The sequence below is a fragment of the Vulpes lagopus genome, chromosome 11 (genome assembly GCF_018345385.1).
Source record: "Vulpes lagopus strain Blue_001 chromosome 11, ASM1834538v1, whole genome shotgun sequence".
Classification (NCBI taxonomy): domain Eukaryota; kingdom Metazoa; phylum Chordata; class Mammalia; order Carnivora; family Canidae; genus Vulpes; species Vulpes lagopus.
In genome coordinates this window covers 93174314-93197084 of record NC_054834.1, presented here as the reverse complement: position 1 = coordinate 93197084, position 22771 = coordinate 93174314, and the positions used below count along the sequence as shown (strand labels likewise).

General features: G+C 35.5%; 2 protein-coding genes across 4 annotated transcripts in view; both read left to right on the top strand.

Annotated features, from left to right (window-relative positions):
* Window positions 1-22771, top strand: part of ABCB11 (ATP binding cassette subfamily B member 11) — a 91430-nt gene that overhangs the window by 4461 nt on the left and 64198 nt on the right. For 2 of the 3 annotated variants that reach the window (XM_041722110.1, XM_041722111.1), the window contains exons 1-4: window positions 6820-6886; window positions 8799-8820; window positions 11235-11286; window positions 12248-12514. In XM_041722110.1, the coding sequence (XP_041578044.1) occupies window positions 12309-12514 (206 nt within the window). In that variant the 5' untranslated portion in view covers window positions 6820-6886; window positions 8799-8820; window positions 11235-11286; window positions 12248-12308. Of the gene's footprint in view, window positions 1-6783; window positions 6887-8798; window positions 8821-11234; window positions 11287-12247; window positions 12515-22771 lie in introns of those variants that run through there. The other variant, XM_041722109.1, reaches the window with a different exon arrangement.
* On the top strand, window positions 6938-7638 carry LOC121471386 (ATP synthase membrane subunit K, mitochondrial-like). Its single transcript, XM_041722112.1, has one exon. It carries the CDS (start codon window positions 7087-7089, stop codon window positions 7321-7323), a length of 237 nt encoding a protein of 78 aa, XP_041578046.1. The 5' UTR covers window positions 6938-7086; the 3' UTR covers window positions 7324-7638.

Here is a 22771-nt window from a genome sequence, read left to right as displayed (position 1 = left end):
TCAATCTGTTTCCAAAGAGATTTTTTTAGAGATTAAAATTATTCAATTTATGAAAAGACAGAGTGAAAAGGAGATAGCATAGTACCTTATTTTCAATTCTGATTTCTTTTGTGTTGGTTAAAGTGAAACTTTGTTATGGTAAATTGTTAGGAAACCTTAATTAAAGGTTCCTGCAATGTGTGATACCCAAGAACCCTTCACACACTTTAGGAAGCTCAAGAACAAAATTGTTAGCTTAGGGTACTATAGATAACAGCTGAGAGAGTAGAATTAGATGACATTATGTCTGCTGATTAGGGTGGGGAAATAATGTGTCAAAATACCAGAGCATGCTTAAATCATGGAATGTGCCAGGTGAGGGGACACACTCTCACAACCCTGTGAAACAAACCTGTTTATTACTGACAACTAGATTCTCACTATGTTTCCAGGGTTTCAGAAACTATCAGAGATATTCTCCAGCATCTGCTATGTTTCCCAGGATCTCACTTAATTAAAAAGTAACTAACCAGTAAAGAAAACATGGTCTACAGATATACCAGAATTTCATTCTGTGCTTATAATGATATGAGGCAATTCATCTAACATCTGATTCTGGAAACATTGCCTTTCCTGGAAAAATATCACAAGCAAGGCTTTTGTTTATTTGTCATAGAAATTTTGGTATCTCATTGCACTTTCCCAGACTTAGCATTATAAAATTGCCACTGCCTTTGTGGATGCATGCAAGTCATCAACTTTTTCAACACAATGGCCTTCAGAATTCATCACTGCCATTTCTGACCTGGGCAGAGATAAGGCAACTAGCTTCAATTTCTGACTGAGCAACCAATCAAAGGGCCAAGAACCAGCAGCAATGATGTCCAAGGCCAGGAAAGGATGGATGTCCCAGCTAAAGTAGAAGAGCAAATTCATCCTCTTCTGGCCTTCAAAAAATTAATTTATTTTTTACTCAGAAGTATTTGACATACAACATTGTATAAGTTGAAGGTATACAACTTGTTGCTTTGATACACTTATATATGGCAATTTGAATTACCACCATAGCTTTAGCTAACACCTCTATCATGTTACATAATTATCATTTCTTTTTTTGTGATGAGAACATTTAAGATATAGCCTCTTAGCAATTTTGAAGTATACAATACAGCTTTGTTGACTATAATCATTATGTTGTGCATTAGATCTTCAGAATATTCTCATCTTCTAGTTGCAAGTTTGTATCCTTTAACATCTCCCCAATCCCTCCACCCCTCAGTCTCTGGTAACCACCATTCTAGTCTCTGTTTCTACAAGTTCAGCTTTTTTAGATTTCACAGATAGACAAAATCATACAATATTTTTCTTTCTCTGTCTGGCTTATCTCATTAAACATAATGCCCTCAAGGTCCATCCATGTTGTCACAAGTGGCAGGATTTCCTTCTTTTTTATGGCTGAATAATATTTCATTATATGTATGTGTGTGTATATGTATGTGTGTGTACATATGTACATACAAAGTTTTTTTATATATGCTATATACGTGTGTGCATATATACATATGTATATACCACATCTCTTTTAATCTATTCATCCATTGATGGGCACTTAGGGTTGTCTCTGTATCTTGGCTATATTGAATAATGCTACAGTAAACACAGGAGTGCAGGTATCTCTTCAATAACCTATTTTAATTTCCTTTGGGTATATACTCAGAAGTGGGATTGCTGGATCATATGATAGCTGTATTTTTTATTTCTTTTTTTGAAAGAGAAAGCACGCTCACGAGGGTGCACATGAGCGGAGGAGGGCCAGAGGGAGACAGAGAAGCAGACTCCTCAGTGAGCAGGAGTGGGAATCCCCATACGGGGCTCCATCCCAGAACCCAAGATCAGGACCTGAGACAAAGGCAGATGCTTAAAACAAAACAAAACAAAACAAAAAACAAAAAAACAAAGGCAGATGCTTAACCATCTGAGCCACCCATGTGCCCCTGTATTTTTAATTTTTTAAGGAACCTCCATACTGATTTCCATGGTGACTAAACCAGTTTATTTTCCCATCAACAGGGCATGAGGGTTCCCTTTTCTCAAAATCGTTACCAACACTGGTTATTTAATGTCTTCTTGATGATAGTCATTCTAACAGATGTGAGGTGATATGTTATTATGGTTTTGATATGCATTTTCCTGATGATGGGTGATGTTGAGCATCTTTTCATGTATCTATTGGCCATTTGGATGTCTTCTTTAGAAAAATGTCTTTTAGTTTCTCTGCCATCAACTTCTCTGCCTTTTTGTTTTAGTCAGGCCTTCAGGGGATTGAATGAATAATGCCCATCTGCAGTGATCAGGGCAGTCTTCTACAGATTCAAATGCTAATCTCTTCTGGAAACACATTACAGACATACCCAGAAATAATTCTTTACAGCTATGTGGGCATCCCTTAGTTCCCTCAAATTGATACGAAAAAATAACTATCCAACCAACCTCAGACAAATTCACTATGAATCAGGTTAAAAATGAAGCAAAGTAAAGCCAGTCCATAATTTTGCCCAAACACAGATAAAAACAAGGTCATTGTGCAACCCACAAAATACCAAACATCCTCTCTCATCCTCATCCCTCTCTCTTGCTATGAGTGATTGTTTCTGTACCCAGTCATGAAAATTGCTCTGGCTTTCTGGCAGCATCCAATCTGAAGCAAACCCCCATTTTCTTGGATCCTCTTCCAATAACCTAACTGAAGCCCAAGTCCTATAATAGGTTCTTTCTAACACTCTTTTACTGAGACATCCCATGGTTCCTACCGTGTGTTCCCCCTCACTGCAATAAGTAATGAATCCAGACTGTTCGACTATAGTTGTGTTCCTGGTGGTCATTGGATGAAGGCAGTGTCAATGCTACGGGAATGGAGATCCATGATATGCATGAATTTTTGTGTTTGAGAATGTTACTCTTTAATAGTAGAGATCACAAAAGTCACTGTATTCAGAAAGAAGCAAAATGTAAGCAAACTCAATATGAAAACAACTATAGAATTGCAGAGGGCACAGAGAGGGAAAATGAAGAGAGTAGGTTAGTTGATCATCATTCTCCTCCTTAGTACCACCATCACCACCACTGATCTGAAGGAGAATTCAGAGCCTGGAGAGAGGTTAAAAAATGTATCCAATAACATGGAGTGAAGCCATAGGATCTGTAAGACTGAAGTTCATGGACAAGACACGACACCACTAGCCTCTAAGTGCTGCCAAATATTTGCATGCCAGTGAAAAGAAACCTTTTTAAATGAAGAGCTAAGCCAGGAAAAAAATCATTGAACATTGATTTTTTTTAAAAAAGTCTTATTTTAAAATGAGGAGATGTAATATTACAACTATCATTGAAGTTTTCTTATTTTATCATGATCAAAGAATTTCTTTCTTTGCCTTTTAAAAAATAAGTTTTTGGTTAAAATTTCAAAAATGATATAACCTGTGAGCATTGCATTCTCTGGGTGTAATACTGCTATAGTAATAAACTGTTGTTGAATAAAGTAAGTTTGAATCTAGTTCATGTAGATTTTTTTATTTTACTGACCTCCTAAATTGATTAATAAAATAATGTTTCTCACTCTACTTCTTAATATTGAATTTATTTTTTAAAATTTATTTTTATAAATCATGTTGGTTGGTACTATTATGTCAGTAGTACTTTTGATATGATGTAATGAGGGTACTTCACCTAGGAATAAACCTAACAAAAGAGGTAAAGGATCTGTACTCAGAAAACTATAGAACACTCATAAAAGAAATTGAGGAAGACTTAAAGAAATGAACAATGTTGCATGCTCATGGATTGGAAGAACAAATACTGTTAATATGTCTATGCTACCTAGAGCAATCTATACATTCAATGCACTCTTTATCAAAATGCTATCAACTGGGCAGCCCGGGTGGCTCAGCGGTGCCTTCAGTCCAGGGCATGATCCTGGTGACCCAGGATCGAGTTCCACATCGGGCTCCCTGCATGGAGCCTGCTTCTCCCTCTACCTGTGTCTCTGCCTCTCTCTCTCTCTCTCTCTCATGAATAAATAAATAAAATCTTTAAAAAAATAAAAAAGAAAACCAAAACTGGTGGCACTACAATTCCAAATTTCAAGCTCTATTACAAAGCTGTAATCATCAAGACAGTATGGTACTGGCACAAAAACAGAGATAAATGGAATAGAATAGAGAAACCAGAAATGGACCCTCAACTCTATAGTCAACTCATCTTTAGTAAAGCAGGAAAGAATATATAATGGAAAAAAGACAGTCTCTTCAACAAATGCTCTTGGGTAAATTGGACAACCACATGCAGAAGAATAAAACTGGACCATTTCCTCACCCCATACACAAAAATAGACTCAAAAAGAATGAAAAACCTATATGTGAGACAGGAATCCATCAAAATCCTAGTGGAGAACACAGGCAGCGACTTCTTTGACCTCAGCCACAGCAATTTCTTACTAGACATATCTCCAAAGGCAAAAATGAACTATCTTGACTTCATCAAGATAAAAAGCTTTTGCACAGCAAAGGAAACAGTCGACAAAACCAAAAGATAATCAAAGAAGATATTTACAAATGACACATCAGATACAGGGCTAGTATCCAAGATATACAAAGAATTTATCAAGCTCAACACCCGAGGAACAAATAATCTTAGTCAAGAAATAGGCAGAGAAGACAGACATTTCTCCAAAGACAACGTACAAATGGCCAACAGACACATGAAAAAATGTTCAACATCACTCAGCATCAGGGGAAAAGAAATAAAAACCACCTGACACAGGTCAGAAGGCTAAAATTAACAAGTCAGGAAATGACAGATGTTGGCGAGGATGCAGAGAATGGGGAACCTTCTTACACTATTGGTAGAAAGGTAAGCTGGTACAGGTATTCTGGAAAACAGTATGGAGGTTCCTCAAAATGTTGAAAATAGAGCTACCCTACAACCCAGAAATTGCACTACTGGGTATTTACCACAAAGATAAAAATGTACTGATCCAAAGGGGCATCTGTACCCAAGGTTTATAGCAGCAATGTCCCCAATAGCCAAACTATGCAAAGAGCCCAGATGAGCATCAACAAATGAATAGATAAATAAGATGTGGTATATATATATATATATATATATATATATATATACACACACACATACATATATATATATTACTCAGCCATCAAAAATGAAATATTGCCATTTGCAAAGATATGGATGGAACTAGAAGACATTATGCTAAGTGAAATAAGTCAATCAGTGAAAGATAGTTATCGTATGATCTCACTCATATGTGGAATTTAAGAAACAAAACAGAGGATCATAGGTGAAGAGAAGAAAAAATAAAACAAGGCAAAATCAGAGAGAGAGACAAACCATAAAAGACCCTGAATCATTGGAAACAAACTGGGGGTTACTGGAAGGAAGAGGGGTAAGGGGATGGCGTAACTGGGAGATGGACCTTAAGGAGGGCACATGATGTAATGAGAACTGTTATATAAGACTGATGAATCACTGACCTCTACCTCTGAAACCAATAATACATTCTATGTTAATTAATTGAATTCAAATAAAAATTTAAAAATTTATTTTTTATAAACCATGTTGATCGGTACTATTATGTTGATAGTACCATTGATATGATGTAATGAAAAGAATACTTTACCCCTGTGGTTTTCCTCCCCCAAATATACAATCCCTGTCTAATCCTGAGAAAAATCCTAAGAAAAATATCAGATAAGTCCCATTTTAGAGGACATTCTACAAAATAACTGCTCAATACTCCTCAAAACTGTCAAGGTCATCAAAAACGAAAAAAGTATGAGAAACTGTGAGAGCCAAGAGGAGCTTAAGGAGATATAATGGCTTAACGTAATGTCTTCCCTCTACATCTTTGCAATACTTTGTACTACTAGATATTTAATCTTTGCCAATATTTCAGCTAATGGATCTAGTATTCGCTGCTGATCATTACCCAAAATCTATTCATTGGAGTTGCTGATAATGATTTCTTTAATCTTATAGGATTTTAGAAGTCAGTAATGGATATTGATTTTTACTGAATACTTTTTCTGAGTCTATCAAAATGATCAGAATTTTTCATAAAACCATCATTGTATTCCTGGGATCAACATTGCTCATTACATTTTTTCATGAACTGCTAAATTCCACTTAACATATTTAGCAATTTTTAATCTATTTTCAAAAATAATTATATTTCTATTTTTTCTTATACCATTCTTGTTTGTTTTGATGCCAAGGTTACACTTGTTTTATGAAATGAATGGGTAGTTATTTCCCTGGTCCACACTGGACTCACCATATCCTCAATCTAGGAGTTGCATTTACATAGGAGCACTGAAGTCTATCCACCAGTATTAGGTACTGTCATTCCACTACATTAAGCCAAGAATATCATCAGTTGGTTGTGCAGTTCTAGTGGTTTTAATTTTTACTCATGGAAGGGAGGAAGGAAGGAAGGAAGGAAGGAAGGAAGGAAGGAAGGAGGGAGGGAAGGAAGGAAGGAAGGAAGGAAAGAAAGAACAAACAAATAAAAAGTAACTATCCATTCATCAACTAGGGGAAAGCCATAATCAGTGGTTTGCCTTTCATTCCCAATAAGTAGAGTCTTTCATGGAGTTATTGATCAATTAAAAAATCTGCTTTTTAGTGAAGATTAAAATTGTTAGTGAAAGTGATTTCTTCTACCAAACTGTTCTTTCATTTGTCTACTTTGCTTAAAGAAAAATAATTGCAATGACTATTTTTATTTTATAGGGTTATTGACTGCAGATTGCAATTACCATGTCTGATGCAGTAATTCTTCGTAGTGTGAAGAAATTTGGAGAGGACAATTATGGTTTTGAGTCAAACACATTCTGTAAGTGGCCTTTTTCTCTTACTGTCACTTATATAAAAAGACGTTAGAGCAAAAGTGGACAAGGCTAGTGAAGTTTCGAAGGGCAGAGTCAAGCCACAATAATATGGAGAACCATTACGGGATGCACTTCTCACCCACAAATGGGTGGTTCTCTCCAGAATCCATATAATGGAATGTTTGAAAATGCTAGGTAAAAACACATGAACTGTACATTGAAGGATATAACCAGTGGAATTGGTATCTTTTGCAAGATTAAAATCATGACAAGTCCAGAAATGGATGCCCAAATCCATTTCACTGATATTAAAAAACATTTCAACTCTTACACTCTCACAGGTAGAATGAATTGGGTACTGACCACATATGAAGGCATTGCTTTGATGATCTTATACTTCAAGTTAAGGTCTACAAAAGCACCAACTGTGAAAGCCACATAAGTGGAATTTAAACTGTACCTCACCTGTTAAGTTCCCATGCCTGGAGAAGCTAATGTCAACTCATCATGTGATAGTTTGTACAATAAATTTTGATCCTGAGAAAAAACCCCACAAAGAGTGGGTGAATGAAAGTATGTTATCTATAAATATCTCTTTCCCAGTAAAGTAGTGTTGTTCCAGCATTGGTTATTATTATTGCCTTTATTCATCTATCATTATAATTGATTACAGTAGTGATTATACTGTGAGAAACTACCGAGACTGCTGGCCAGAATGAGATGATGGGAAAGAGGACCCATAGCATTACTACTTAACATCTAGTGAGCACAAGTGATTCCAAGCAATTATTATTATTTTTAAAGACTTATTTACTTATTTGAGAGAGAGAGAGAGAGAGAGAGCCTGAGCAGGGGGAGGGGCAGAGAGAAACCATAGGGGAAGCAGACTCCCCGCTGAGGGGGAGCCATACTGAGGAGGGGTCTTAATCTCATGATCCCTGACATCATGACCTGAACTGAAACTGAGAGTCAGTCACCTAACCGACTGAGCTGCCCAGGTACCCCTAAATTATCATTATTATTTTTTAAATCCTATGATTTTACAACTTACAGAAGAAGAAAATGAGACTTAACTGTCTCTTTCTCTCTCACTCTTTATACATATATATATATGTGTGTGTGTATGTGTGTATATATATATATATATTTAAACTTGGCAAAGATTACAGGAACAATAATTAATGGATCCATTATCCTAATCCAGTTCTGATTCCCAAACCCAAGATGTTATCTCTATCTATTCTATAATGCCTCTTTACTCTTACTTAAAGTACATAATTAAAATGTCAGAGAATCAGGATGTGCTGTCCCATGGTGATGGTTGACATTAGCACCCTGAATTCCTTTCCCTGTTGTTTCCCTATACTCAATGACCTTGCATCCTCACTTTCACTTCCTACCCTTCATTTGCTAGCCTGGAGAAAATCACATCCAGCTCAATACTGTGATTTCTCCTGGCATGGGAGTGTCAACATCATCTTCTTGTTTAGTTAATTTGTGGTCTCAATTTTAAATAGATAAATTCTGATGTTTCCAAGGAACCAAACAGTAAATATTCATTTTACTTGGTAGTTCAAAAATTAGATTTTCTTTAGCTAATTTAAAAATGTTGGTCTCCAGTGGACATTCAGAAAATACAAATATCTCATAACTTGTAGAAATGTCGAAAAATGTAGTCAAGCCAGCAGTCCTGAACCTGACAGGGTATCTTCTTGTGTAATATTAAGGAGACAGAGAAAGAGAGAGAGAGAAAGAATGAAGTAAAAAAAAAAAAGGAGAAAAAGGCGAATAGTCGTTTTGCAATGTTCCATGAATAAAGCTAATTTATGGGAATGTTTTTCCAGAGCAAAATTGTTAATGACTATGTCGTTGTGTCATTATTATTAACTGCTTTGTGCATTGTTTTTATCCTGACAGATAACAATGACAAGAATTCAAGGTAAGTGACTATTTCAACAATACATCACCTTTTCTAGAATAACTTCCTAATACTCCTTTTAAAGGCACAAAACAGACATAATATTTTCATGCATATTGTACTTCCTATAAAATGGCATAGGTAATCCATTTCTTTTCTCTTTAAAACACTGCTGTAATTTGTTTTCAAAAACCTTTTAGAATACCCCTCTGGATTAGGTCCACATCTCCCCTATGTATCCAGCAACACCATAGAATTTCAAACCTAAATGGACAAAGGAAAAGTTGAATGAGTATGATTTCATGAGCACAGGGGAGATCCCTAAACCTCAAATTCTTCCCACAGGCAAATAATAGAAACCTGAAATTTAATTATTAGATATTTCTCTTTAGTTTAAGAGTTTACATTCTCATATAAAAAATGTCAGTTAATCATACATTGGTATAAGAGTAGGATTAGATTGAATTTAATTTAGAAGACACAAGGCAGGCACCAGGCAAGTTTCTGCAAAAGAGGTGGTGGAAAGGCAGAGGTTGAAGTTATTAAGGAAATTTTAAGTAATTCGCAGTAGAGAGGAGTGTTGGATATGGTAACATTAGTGTCAGACTAGGAGTGCTAGGGACAGCCTGGATCTAGAAGAATCACACTTTTCTCACTGGGTAGAAAAAAAGATGAAAATGAGCATAGATGTAGATGAATGGCAAGGAGAGAATGCACAGGAAGTTTGAGTGAATTTTTCAGTTTTTAGAGATGATTTTATCTTCTGATAGATGTGGTAATGTAGAATAAGAAGATCATGATGAAGTTTGAGAAAGCTATGGAGAGAAATGGAACAATCTGTAGACAGATGAAGTACAGTGATGTAAATTGAGCTAAGGCTGGAGACCATACTCGTTTGTTCATTCATTTCACAAATATTAATTAAGTGCCTATTAGGTATCAGAAACTATTACAAATGCTGAGGATACAGAAAAGAACAAAACGGGCAAAAATCTCTGTCCTTGGGGGGCTTACATTTTAGTAAGGGGGACATAATAAGCACCGTAAATAAATACAATAAATAGCATGGTAGCTTGTAATAATCTATCACTTTCTTTCTAAGAAAAAAGCAAACATGGAATGGAGATATGAAAAGGTGTGGAGAGGAAGTTGAAATTTTAAAGGTTTTGGCCAGGGAAGATCTCATTGAGAAGGTGACTTATGAGGGAAAATCTGAAAGAGATGAGGGGGTTGGCCGTGCAGGTATCTGAAGAAAGAGTATTCTGGCAAGAGGAAATAGCAAGTGCAGATGGTCAGAAGTGAGAATAAATTTGATATGAACAAAGGTCAGCAAAGAGGCCAGATGCTTGGGTGCTGAGAGCTGGAGTGCAGTAGGAGGAGACAAGGTCGGAGAGCCAGTTGGCTAGACCATGGAGGCCCTTGGACATCTCAGCAAGGACTTGGGATTCTACTCTGAGCCGGAGGGGAAGCTGACTTCCTCAGGCATGGCATGGGTTGGCATGAGTTCACAGGGTGAAGAGTTTGTCTCCAGCAGGCCCCACAGCTTGGCTTTAGGAGGAGAGGGCAAACAGCTGGATGGATGCAGAGTTGAGTTTCCAAAGATAGAGGCAGAAAAGGATTAAGGAGGATGGTAAGAATGTAGTCCAAGTGGTTTGTGTGAGATCTGGGATGCCTGGGGAAGGAAGTACAACCTTGATGGGGTGTTGAGAGTTATATAGTAATGAGGGTTTAAGGGACTGCACATTTCAACTGGGATGACAAATAGGTGTATAATGAGGAAGGACGTGACAAAACAGGATACATAGGCAGTCCCAGAATGCCAATGGAGTAGAGCAGTTTCTGCTGAGAGAAAGGTCCAGGGGGTGTCCATGAATGGTGAAGTAGAAATCTCTGAAGTTGCAAAAGTCAAAGATGGTTAAATACAACTTTATGAGAGATGAAATGAGTAAGAAATACTAAGGAAATATGATTTTATGGGAAGTATGGGAGTTTTTAAAAACTTTCCATCATATTAATACTATTTAATGTAGTTGTAAAATTTTTAAGTGCTAAAAGGAAGCTTTAATCAGCTTATCCAACCACCTCAACTTATAAGGAAATATAAGTAGAAACAGGTTGAGGGTCAAGCCTGGGGTCCAATAGTTACATGTTAGTATAACTGGGAGTAGAGAGCACTTTTTATTTTCTTTCAATACCTCTCAGAAAAACTTCGCTGAATCTCTGCTGAATATGAAATATAGCTATACTGAAATCTCTGGAAGAAGTAAATCTGAACGATAAAAGCTTGTTTTTAGGATTCCAGGTTTGGCAAGAATTTCTCAGTCAGTGGGGACTTTATTTCTTACTAAAGGATGACTCATAAAATCATCACCTAAGGAGAATTTCTCTTTGTTTTGGAAAGGATGGTCTATAAATCCATATGTTTTTCTCCTCAGGTTACAAGATGAGAGGAAAGGTGACAGCAGCCAAGTTGGCTTCTTTCAATTGGTAATAAAACTGTGGTGATTTTTGACATAAATTTTACAACCGCAAATTGTTCAGCTCATGGAGGGAGTGTTAAATCTTCAGTCACTGGCAGGTTTTTAAGTACAGTGTTCACTTTTTCAATATCTTTTCAGTAATAAACTTTGCCTATGTAATAACATGCTAAATGGCAATTAGAAATATATTGGTAATTAACACATAAATCCTGGGGCGCCTGGATGTCTCAGTCTGTTAAGCATCCAAGTCTTGATTTTAGCTCAGGTCCTGATCTCAGGGTAGTGAGATTGAGCCCTGTGTTGGCCTCTATGCTGGGCATGAAACTGCTTAAAATTCTTCCTCTCTCTCTCTCTCTCTCTCCTTGTGTCCCTCCCCACTCTCCCCCCCCACATAAATAAATTAATAAATTAATTAAAAAGTACATAAATCCTATCTGGTAGATCAGAAAAGTGTCCTGGAAAATAATCACTAAGCCCATAATTATTTTAGTAAGGAAAATCATTATAGTAATCATATGGTGTATACTTATCCTTATATGTCTTTAGAAATTCCATAGTTTAGGTCTTTTCTCCAAACTTTCACAAGGTAGAGGCATTTCTAGGCACTAATAGGCACTCGTTTGTCGATATCAGTTATGGGATAAAATTTATGCTATTGCTGAATGCTTCACACAGTATTTCTACAGGGCAATGGCCACTTCTCACTGAAGTTGTGAATCAGTGGCAAAGAACTGAAGCCAGTTCTTGAGGTGAAGAATGAATTCAGAGACTAGGAAATAAGTAACATAAACCAACAATGTAAGAGTCTAGTGTTTTAGATAATTGAGATACCACTTATTTTGATATAATTAGTGAAAGCCCTACTGTTCAATTAAGATGATTCCCATAAAATTTGGTGCTGAATGCTATCTATCAGAATCTAGTAACTAAAATTAAATAGTCCTACTTCTCCTGCTTTTCACCCATAGATGATCTCTGAATCCTTTGTTTTTCAAGTTTCGATTTTCTTCAACGACTGACATTTGGCTGATGTTTGTGGGAAGTTTATGTGCGTTTCTCCATGGACTATCCCATCCAGGCGTGCTGCTCATTTTTGGCACGATGACAGATGTTTTTATTGCATATGACACTGAATTACAAGAACTCAAGATCCCTGGAAAAGCGTGTGTAAACAACACTATAGTCTGGATCAACAGCTCCCTTAACCAGAATGTGACAAATGGAACACAGTGTGGGTAGGCTGCTATTTCTTATTTTTTACTTTTTGTGGTTCACATATTAAATTATAATTCAAAATGTGTAAATGGGATTTTATTAGTTGAACTGAAATGATATCCAACACAGAGTGAACAGAAACATAAATTTAACCCATATTTCTACAAAATACTCTGCCTTGAGTGTCTTCCTATCTTACCAGGTTTTTAAATACTAACAAAAAAAGAATTGGAAATTGCTCATTAAATATATCACCCATATTTAAGCACTTGGTAGACTATAGGCTTAAGGACAAACGCTACCATATACTAGGAAAGTAAGCCATGAATTTTACTTGAGTCTTTGTCATGTCCCATGTCTACTATGCAAGACTTCTTTGTATTAGTTCATAACACCTTTCTGTTTCTTAACTTCTGTGGTTGTGGCTAATGGTCCACTTGATCTTCAGCCTTCTTTCTATAATGGGAAATTCATTGGTGTACTACAGCACTTGGAGTAGGGGGCTGCTGGTCTTTGTAGTTGAGTTTCTATGGAAGAGTGGTACAGTGCTATAAAGAGAAGGGAGCCATTCAGAATTAGCCAGAACTCACTCTTGATAATTAACTCATTTTGTGATAAGTCCAATAGGTAGCTTTGTAATAAGTGAGTCTGTAGTATTCACAGTGTTGACTCGCTGTCACAGCATGGACTTTGTAGCCTTTCTTGCACTGCGTTGGGCCAGAACAAGCTCATTTGCATGTATGAACCCACACACTCTGGTTCAAGAGTCAAGGGCAGGACACACTCTAGCTGGAAAGAACTTGGAATAGCTTCCCTAGGCAAATTTATATTTTTCCACTTCACTTAAAAATTTTTCTACGTATTTGATTTAGATTATGAACAAATCCTCCTCAACCACTGATACTCTTCCATGATATTATCTACTGTTCGGGTTTTTCATCCATTCAACCAAAATTGTTTGAACACCAACTACATACCAGGAGCTTGTGTAAGTCTTAAGAATCAGTGGTTATCTTGAGTCATGGTCCTTATCTTCATGGTGTTTAGGTCTAGTCGATGTAATCATCATTAGATCAAAGACATTCAAATAAACATATAGATACAGCTAGGTAGTACTTGACAGAAAAATACAGGACAACATACAATGTGCAGAATTACCCTTTAAAAAATAATAAGCTGGGCAGCCTGGGTGGCGCAACAGTTTAGTGCTGCCTTCAGCCCAGGGCATGATCCTAGAGACCCAGGATTGAGTCCTACATTGGGCTCCCTGCATGGAGCCTGCTTCTCCTTCTGCCTCTCTCTCTCTCTGTCTCTCATTAATAAATAAATAAAATCTTAAAAAAATAATAAGCCCACTCATTAGAAATAAATTTTCTAATGTCTAAATATATATGTTTCTTTTCTAAATGTGGAAGTAAGATTCAGAATAGTTGGTATAGAAGAGTTACTGTTGTCCACGACAGTCTTTTAAGTCTTTCATTTATCTTGGAGGACAAAAGTGAAATGCTTTTTACAGAATACTTTGACTACAAAATGTAATGTTAATTACTTCCCCCTTTGAAAAAAAAATGCATTCAGATTCATATATGATGTAAATTGACCCAAATCATTAATAACATTCAAGAAGGAAAATTTTCTAGGGAAAATTCCTGAAAATATATCCTGTTATACCTTGAAGTTTGGAAATAAATGTTAGAGGACCAAAATTTGAGACATATCTGTGGTATCACATGCTCAAAAATATTTATTAAGTGATTTAAAGAATGAATCTACTATTAACTTCTGCATTACTAACATCCCATAGAAAAGAGTTTACTGTGGCTACCCATTACACTTTATTTATTCTTACTGGGTCGTATACTTGAGGTGAACAGAAAATGAAAAGCAAACAGGGGCTTTCAGAAGCTCATTGGCTTTTGCTGAATTCATATGATACAGAAGATGTAAATGGATATTTGTCCTTTCTAAAATTTCATATGGGTATCTGGAGTTGTGTAGACCACGTCTTTCTCAAGCCTTTTCTTTACCAGGAACTCCTTTGATGAGTTACACACTCATCAAATTGTGGACTATTACGGTCCCTGACATGACTACTGTTTTACCTCTAGGTAGATGTTTGTTTAGCTTTTATGTAGTTAAGATCACTGTGAAAGTGAATTTGGGTGGGACAAAAGAGAAGGGAGTGGACATTTTCCTACCATGTAAGTAGTTAACGTGCCTCCAGAATTACTCAACTCTTTTTTGCAACTTTCATTCCTGGAAAAGTGTATCATTAAAAGTGATAAAAGTGACTTTCTCCACCTATTAGTCTTGGACAAGGTTATGATCTTATCAACATAAACATGCATGTGTAATGGTAGGAGTGGGTTTTTCTTTTTCATTTCACTGATTGGTTTCAATATCAATTGTAATCCATTGGATGGAATTTTTTCAGCAAAGTCTTCCAAACTGCTCTCAGTGCATAATGCTGAAAAGTATTATGGAACATCAAGCTTCCTGATTAGTTTATCCAAATTTATTTGCTTAGAATAGTTGAAAAATAAAGCAAAATAATGAAAGATGACTGAAGGGGAAGTCTAAAGAGTCCAAATGCCACAGTGCAGCTTCTTTTTATTTTCTTTTATCCAATTAATGTGTAAAAATTCAAATGGAAGCCACAGAGCCTTGTGACTTAATTGTGGAAGTGACATACCATAATTTCTGCCATTTTCTATTGGTCGCACCACCAACCCTGGTACAATCTGGGAAGGGACTATACAACAGTGTGAATACCAGGAGACAAGAAAGATTAGGGGCATGGAGGCTGACTACTGCTGCCATTGAGAAGGTGGATTCCTTATTTCCCCCGCATGTGAGTGCATCAAAGTAGAACTCAGCCTGCACTCTTTCTTAGATTTCAGTCTGTTTTCTTAGCAATGTACAGTTAGTGTACACATTCAAGCACTATGTTGAAGTTAGACATTGCAAAACCATACAGCTTTATTTTATTTTATTTTATTTTAGAACAGCTTTATTGAGATACGATTCACATACCATAAAATTTACCAATTTAAGTGTACAACTCAATAGTTTTCAGTATTTCAGTTGTGCATCTATCACTACAATCAATTTTAGAATATTTTTATTATGACAAAAAGAAATCCTATACCCCTCAGCTATCACTCCCCAATTCCCCATCCCTCTCAGCCCTAGACAACCATTGATCTACTTTCTAGCTCTGTAGATATGCCTATTCTGGACATTTCACACAAATGGAATACCACAATATGTGGTCCTTGGCTTCTTTAACTTAGCATAATGTTTTCAAGGTTCATCATATTGTAGCATGAATTAGGACAGCCAAGCATCTGTCTATCTTGGAGGGTGCTCCAGGTACACTTGAGGGGAATATGTAGTCTGCTTTTATTTGACAGAATGTTCAAAAGATGTCTGTTAGATCTAATTGGTTTATGGTGTTATTCAAATCCTCTATTCCTAATTGTTCTATCCAATACTGAAAGTATGGAGTTGTAATCTCTATTATTATTGAACTATTTCTACTCTTGAATCTGTCACACTTTGCTTCATGTGTTTGGGAGCTATTTTTAAATGCATATATATTTAAAATTGCTATAATCTTCTGGTTGAGCCTTTTATCATCACAAAATGATATTTATTTCTAGTAATAATTTTTTAAAGTTTTTTTTTTATATTAGTAGAGCCACTCCTGGTTTGTTATGGCTGCTCTTTGCCATGACATGTCTTTTTCCACATTACTTTCAACTTGTTCATATCTTTGAATCTAAAATGTGTCTCCTATAGACAGCCTACAATTGGAGTTTGTGTTTTTTGAAAATTTATCCAATCTGACAATCTCCGCCTTTTGACTGGATTAATTAATCTATTACATATAAAACCAACCTACCTAGTAGTCTGAAAGAGTGGATAAAAGAAGGTTAGAGATCTTAGGGCCTAAATAATGACATGGTTGAGTTCCTTGGGTTTTCTTTAGGCCTCATATGTACTAGATTGGGTGTTGCAAAAACTGCAACCTAGAAATACCAATGAGCACAGCCCACAAAGGACCTAATAAAATTCTGCTCTCTCTAGATAATAGACCACAAAGAGGCAGCCTAACAGAAGAATTTCAGGCAACAACTATTCTACTTTAGCTAACACCACAGAACAAAACAACATACATATAACCTTACTCTTACCCATGCCAGGAAAAGTTGAGTTGGGACTTAGGCTTCCATCTTTGCCAGGTATCAATGAGCCCCAGCCATGTCTCTTCCCCATCCAACTCCTGTGGTGTCACTGAAGAATATGTGGAGGCCTGAACCACCCCCACTGTAATGAGAAACCTCTCTCCCTACCTGCTTGGGTAAGATCAGAGAGTCAGGACATTTATCACCACCCCCATAGAAGAGAAAATCAAGACATTTTCAGATGAGGGAAATGAAGAGAATTTATTGCCAGTTGACTCACCTAAAAGAATGGCTAAGAGAAGTTCTTTGAACAGAAAAGAAACAATAAAAGAAACCTTGGACATTTAGAAGGAATAACATGGTAAGCAAAACCATGGGTAAATGTAGTAGACTTTCCTACTCCTGAGTTTTCTAAATTATGTTTGATGGTGGAAACAAAAATGCTAACACTGTCTGATATGGTCCTATTGTAACATTGCCTGAGGTGAGTATGATTCAGAAATATTAAAGACAACTATATTATTAACAGGGGAGAGTAAAGGTATATAAAGGGAGGTGGTGTTTTTATATACCCTGTGCAAACTGGTAAAATGACAACACTAGCAGGCTATAATAAGTGATATACCTATAATGTAATTCCTAGAGCAACCACTAAAAAACTATGCAAAGAGATACACTCAAAAACACTACAGATAAATCAAAATTGAATTCTAAAAAAATGTTTAAGGGGTGCCTGGCTGGTTCAGTCAGTTAAGCATCAGACTCTTGATCTTAGCTCAGGTCTTGATCTCAAGGTTGTGAGTTCAAGCCCTGCATTGGGCTTTATTTATTTTAAAATAAAATAAAGTTAAATTAACTTATAATTTTAAAAATGTTTGAGTAGCTCATAGGAAAGCAGGGGAAAGGAAATTTAAAAAATAAAAACCGAGAGAAAAACCTGAAAACAAAAAATAAAATGTCACATTTGAGCCCTAACATACCAATAATTATATTACATTTAAATGATTTAAATTACCAAATAAGACAGAAATTGGCAGAATGGATTTTAAAACACCGAACTACATGCTATTTATGAGAAAATCATTTTAACCATAATAATATAGGCAAGTTGAGGAGCACTTGACCTGGCTCAGTTTGACTCTTGATTTCAGCTCAGGTCATGATCTCAGGGTTGTGAGATCAAGCCCCATATTGGGTTCTGTGCTCAGTGCTGAGTCTGCTTGAGATTCTTCTCTCCTTCTCCCTCTGCCCCTCCTCCTGCTCTCACTCTCTTTATATACAAATAAATAAAATCTCTAAAGAAAATAATATAGGCAAGTTGAAAGTAAAAGAATGGAAAAAGATGTATCGTTCAAGCATTAATCAAAAGAAAGCAGAAATGACTACACTGATAGGAGGTAAAATAGACTTTGGAACAAAGAAAATTACAGGGACAAAGAGGAACATTATACAATGATAAAAGTGTCAATCTGCCAGGAAGACGCAGCAATCTTAAATGTGTACTCACCAAACAACAGAACTGTAAAACATGTGAAGCAACAATTGACAGAACAGAAAGGAAAAAGAGACAAGTCAAAATTATAGTAGAACTCTTAAAAATCCATCTCTCACTGAACGATAGAACAGCTAGACATACAATTATCAAGTATATAGAAGAGCTCAACACCAGTAACAAACAGGATCTAATCAACATCTATAGAACATTCCATTCAACAACCACATACTACACATTCTTTTTAAGTCCCTACAGAGCATATACCAAGACAGACCATACCTTGAGCCACGAAACAAACCTCAACAACCATCAAATACCTGAAATAATAGAGTGCGTTCTCTGACCACAGTGGAATCAAACGAGAAATCAGTAACAGAAAGATCATGGAAACCCCCCAGATTTTTGGGAATCAAACAATACACATCTAAATAGTCTATAGGTCAAAGATAAAGTCACAAGGGAAAAGTTTTAAACATTGAACTGAATGAAAAGGAAAACAGAAAATGTAAAGACCTATGGGACATAGCTCCTACAGTGCCGAGAGGAAAATTTATAGCACTGAGTGCATACATTACAAAAGAGGAAGCACCTCAAATTAAATATCTAAGCTCTCAACTCAAGAGCCTAGAAAAAGAGCAAAATAAGTCCCCAGAAAGCATGAGAGGATAAAATAAACCTAAAACAAGTAAATGCAGGAAATCAGTGAAGCAGAGTTGGTTCTTTGAAAAGATCAATGAAGTTGACAAAACTTTATCAAAATTGATAAAGAAAAAAGGGAGAAGACACAAATGACCAATATTGAGAATGAAAGATGAAATATTACTGCAGAATTTGTAAGCATCAAGAGGACAAGAAAAAAAAGAGGACAACAAAGAACTACTATAAGCAAGTCTATACACATAAACTTGACAACTTAAGAGAAATGAAACAATTGCTTGAAAAAATAAACTACCACAACTCACCCAATATGATATAAATAATTTGAATAGCCCTATCTAAGAAATTGAATTTATAATTTTAAAATTCTAAAAAGATAAATCTCCAGGCCAATGTGATTTTACTGGAGAATTTTATCTAGTATTTAAAAAGAAATAACACCAGCTTTCTATAATATTTTCTAGAGTATAGAAGGAACCACTTCCCAATTCATTTTAGGAAGCTGATATTACTGTGATACCCAGACTATACAAATATATTACAAAAAAGAAAATCACAGATAAATGTCCCTTATGAATACAGATGCAAAGTATTAACAAAATACTGGCAAATACAATTTTAGCAATATATAACAAAGAATTACACACCATGACCAAGTAGATTGTATTCTAGAGAAGCATACATGATTCAGTATTAGAAAAACAGTCAATGTAATCCACCATGTTATCAGGCAAATATAGAAATCCACGTGATGTAAAAAAAGAAATCCTCCATCGATGTCAAAAAAGCATTTAAAATTTCAACATCCATCCATAATAAAAACTCTCAGAAAACTAGGAACAGAAAAGAAATTCTTTAACTTAAAAAAAAATCTACAAAAAAGTCCTATGGCTAACGTTATACTTAAAAGTAGAAAATTGAATACTTCCCCCTAAGACTGGAAACAAGGCAAGGATATATGTGTTCACTTCTATTATTCAACACAGTACTCAATGTTCTAGCCTATACAATAAGGAAGAAAAAGAATACTGATTTAATACTTAGCACTACTGAACTGTACACTTAAAAAGGGTTAAGTTGGTAAATTTTATGTTATGTGTTTTTTACTACAATCAAAAAAATTTAAATGAAAAAATGCAGATCTAAAAGGAAGAAATATACCTGTTTATTTTGGAGATATTATTGTCAACATAGAAAATCCCAAAGAATCTACAAAAATATCCTAGAATCAATGAATGAGTTTAGCAATGTCATAAAATACCAGATAAATATACAAAGTTTAGTGGTATTTCTACATACTAGCAATGAACATGTGAGCACCAATATTAAAAATATAATGTCAAAAAATAAAATAAAAATAATATCATTAACAATTGCTCAAAAAATTTATTTAGGTGTCAATCTAATCAAACATGTACAGGATTTATATGCTGAAAAGTGAAAAACGCTGATGAAAGAAATCAGAGACCAAAATAGATGGAGAGACATACCTTGCTAATGAATTGGAAAATTCATATAGTAAAGATGTCAGTTCCTCCAAACTAATTTGTAACTTTAAAAAAATTCCTATCAAAATCTCAGCCAGACATTTTTGTGGATATAGACAAGATCACTCTAAAGTTTATATGAAAAGGCAAAAGAACTAGAATATCTAAAGCAACTTTGAAAAAGAGGAATAAAATGTGAGGAAACAGTCTTCCCGATTTCAAGACATATTATATAGCTATAGCGATCAAAGTTGTGTAGTATTGACAGAGGAACAGAACAGAGAATTCAAACATAAACCCATGCAAATTGATTATTGACATCCAATTGATCATTGACAAAGGTGGAAAAGAAATTCAATGGAGAAAATATAAACTTTTTATCAAATAGTTGAATGACTAGTTGGATATCCATAGGCAGAAAAATGAACCCATACAAAAAATAGCTCCAAGTGGATTGTGGACTCAAATGTAAAAAGTAACCTGTAAAGTTTTAGAAAGATATGTGGGTGACCATTTTCATGTCGAAGGCTAGACAAAGAGCTCTTAGACCTGACACTAAAGGTACAATTCATAAAAAGAAAAATTGATGAATTAGACTTTATCAGAATGAAAAATGTTTGCTCTGCAAAAGATCCTGAAGAGGAAGAAAAGAAAAGGTACAGACTGGGAGATCATATTTGCAAATTATATGTCTAACAAAGGACTAGGATCTCGAAAATATAAAGAACTCTCCAAACTCAATGGCTAGAAAAACACCAGTTCAAATAGGGAAAAACACACTAACAGACATTTCACTAAGGATATAAAGATGGCAAATGTGCACATGAAAAGATATTCAGCAACATTAGCGGTTAGGGAATGCAAATTAAAATCAAGATGAGATATCAGTACAAATATATCAGAATGACTAACATAAAAATTGTGATAACACCAGAGCTGGTGAGGATACAGTAAGACTGGATCACTTATACTTTTCTGGTAGGAATGTAAAATGGTGCAGCCACTATGGAAAATAGTTTGGAAATTAAAAAAATAATAATAATAATAAAATAAAAATAAAAATAAAAATAAATCAAACATACAAGTGTTTACAATCCAGAAATCCTACTCTTGGGGATTTATTCCAGAGAAATGAAAACCTATGTTCACATAAAAACCTATACACAAAGGTTATAGAAGCTTTGTCTGTAACAGACAAAAACTGGAAACAACTCAGACTATCCTTCAATGGGTGAATGGTGAAATAAGCCATGATACATGTATACCACGGAATAATACTTAACAATAAAGAGGAACAAATAATTTATGGAATTTTAAAGAAATATGCTGAGTGGGAAAAAAAAAAGCCACCAACACCAAAAGGTTACATACTGTGTGATTCCACTTACATAATATTCTTCGAATGATAAAACTGTAGCAACAGAGAACAGATGGATGGTAGCCAGGGATTAATGGGGGAGTGCAGGCTGGATGGAAGCATGTGGAGATGTAAAAGGGTGACTTGAAGAATCACTGGGGTGATGAGAACATTCTGGTCTTGATTATATTAATGTCAATATCCTTGTTGTGATATTGTCCTTGTTTTAAATACCAGAGGGTGTATATGTTTCTATATTATTCCTCACCAGCGCATGAGAATCTACACTTACCTCAAAATAAAAAGCTTTATGAAAAACAAACAAAAAATAGCTTCCTGGGTGAAAAAAATTGTCACAGATTCTCTGAAAGGTAATTCTAGCCATTCTGGTAGTAGGCTACCATAGTGTATGGGTATCCTGTAAAGCAGCTTTACCCACCGATCAGCCATTTGTCTATAGGTTGATGTCCTTGCATTAAGAATTCAGAGCCTCCAACATTCTGAGAGTAGGACATAAGCACGTGTCTCACCTGTGATGCTCATTTAGGAGTTGACACTAATGTGACTCTAAAGTGTTACTGGGTGAATAGTGCATGAAAACCATGGAAAGGATAAGTCTGTGTTAAGCAATGCACCTTGTCATGAAGACCTCCTACATATTTAAAATGAAAACCCTATGGCTCTAGTAAATCGGAAATCCTGAGGTATAAATTGAGTACTTTGATTTTATGGTGCATTTCTTTTTCATAAAAAGCAAGGTAAGAATTCTCATATCTCAATAATTTGTAAAATATCTCTTACCGTTCCCTCTAATTGTCATCTTTCTGCCCCCTTCTCACTTCAACAAATGAGCCAGGGGAATCTTCATTTAGTCAAGTAGATGTACGTCAATGTTGCTGTTAAAAAGAAAGGCGCCCATTTGGTGAGCCAAATCACTTGCACACTTGAAAGAATCCTTTCTAGGATTTTATAAGCACAAGAAAACTTTCAATCGGATGATAAAAAAATTTGATGTGCAGTCGAAGGAGCCAAGCCAGCCTGCTCTTTTCCTTCCTATCAGTTTTTCTGATACGTTTCTGGAACAATATGTTGTT

What these genes read in the sequence shown, in the direction of transcription:
- LOC121471386 (XM_041722112.1), top strand. Translation starts at nt 7,087, where the DNA reads ATGAACTGTACATTGAAGGATATAACCAGTGGAATTGGTATCTTTTGC.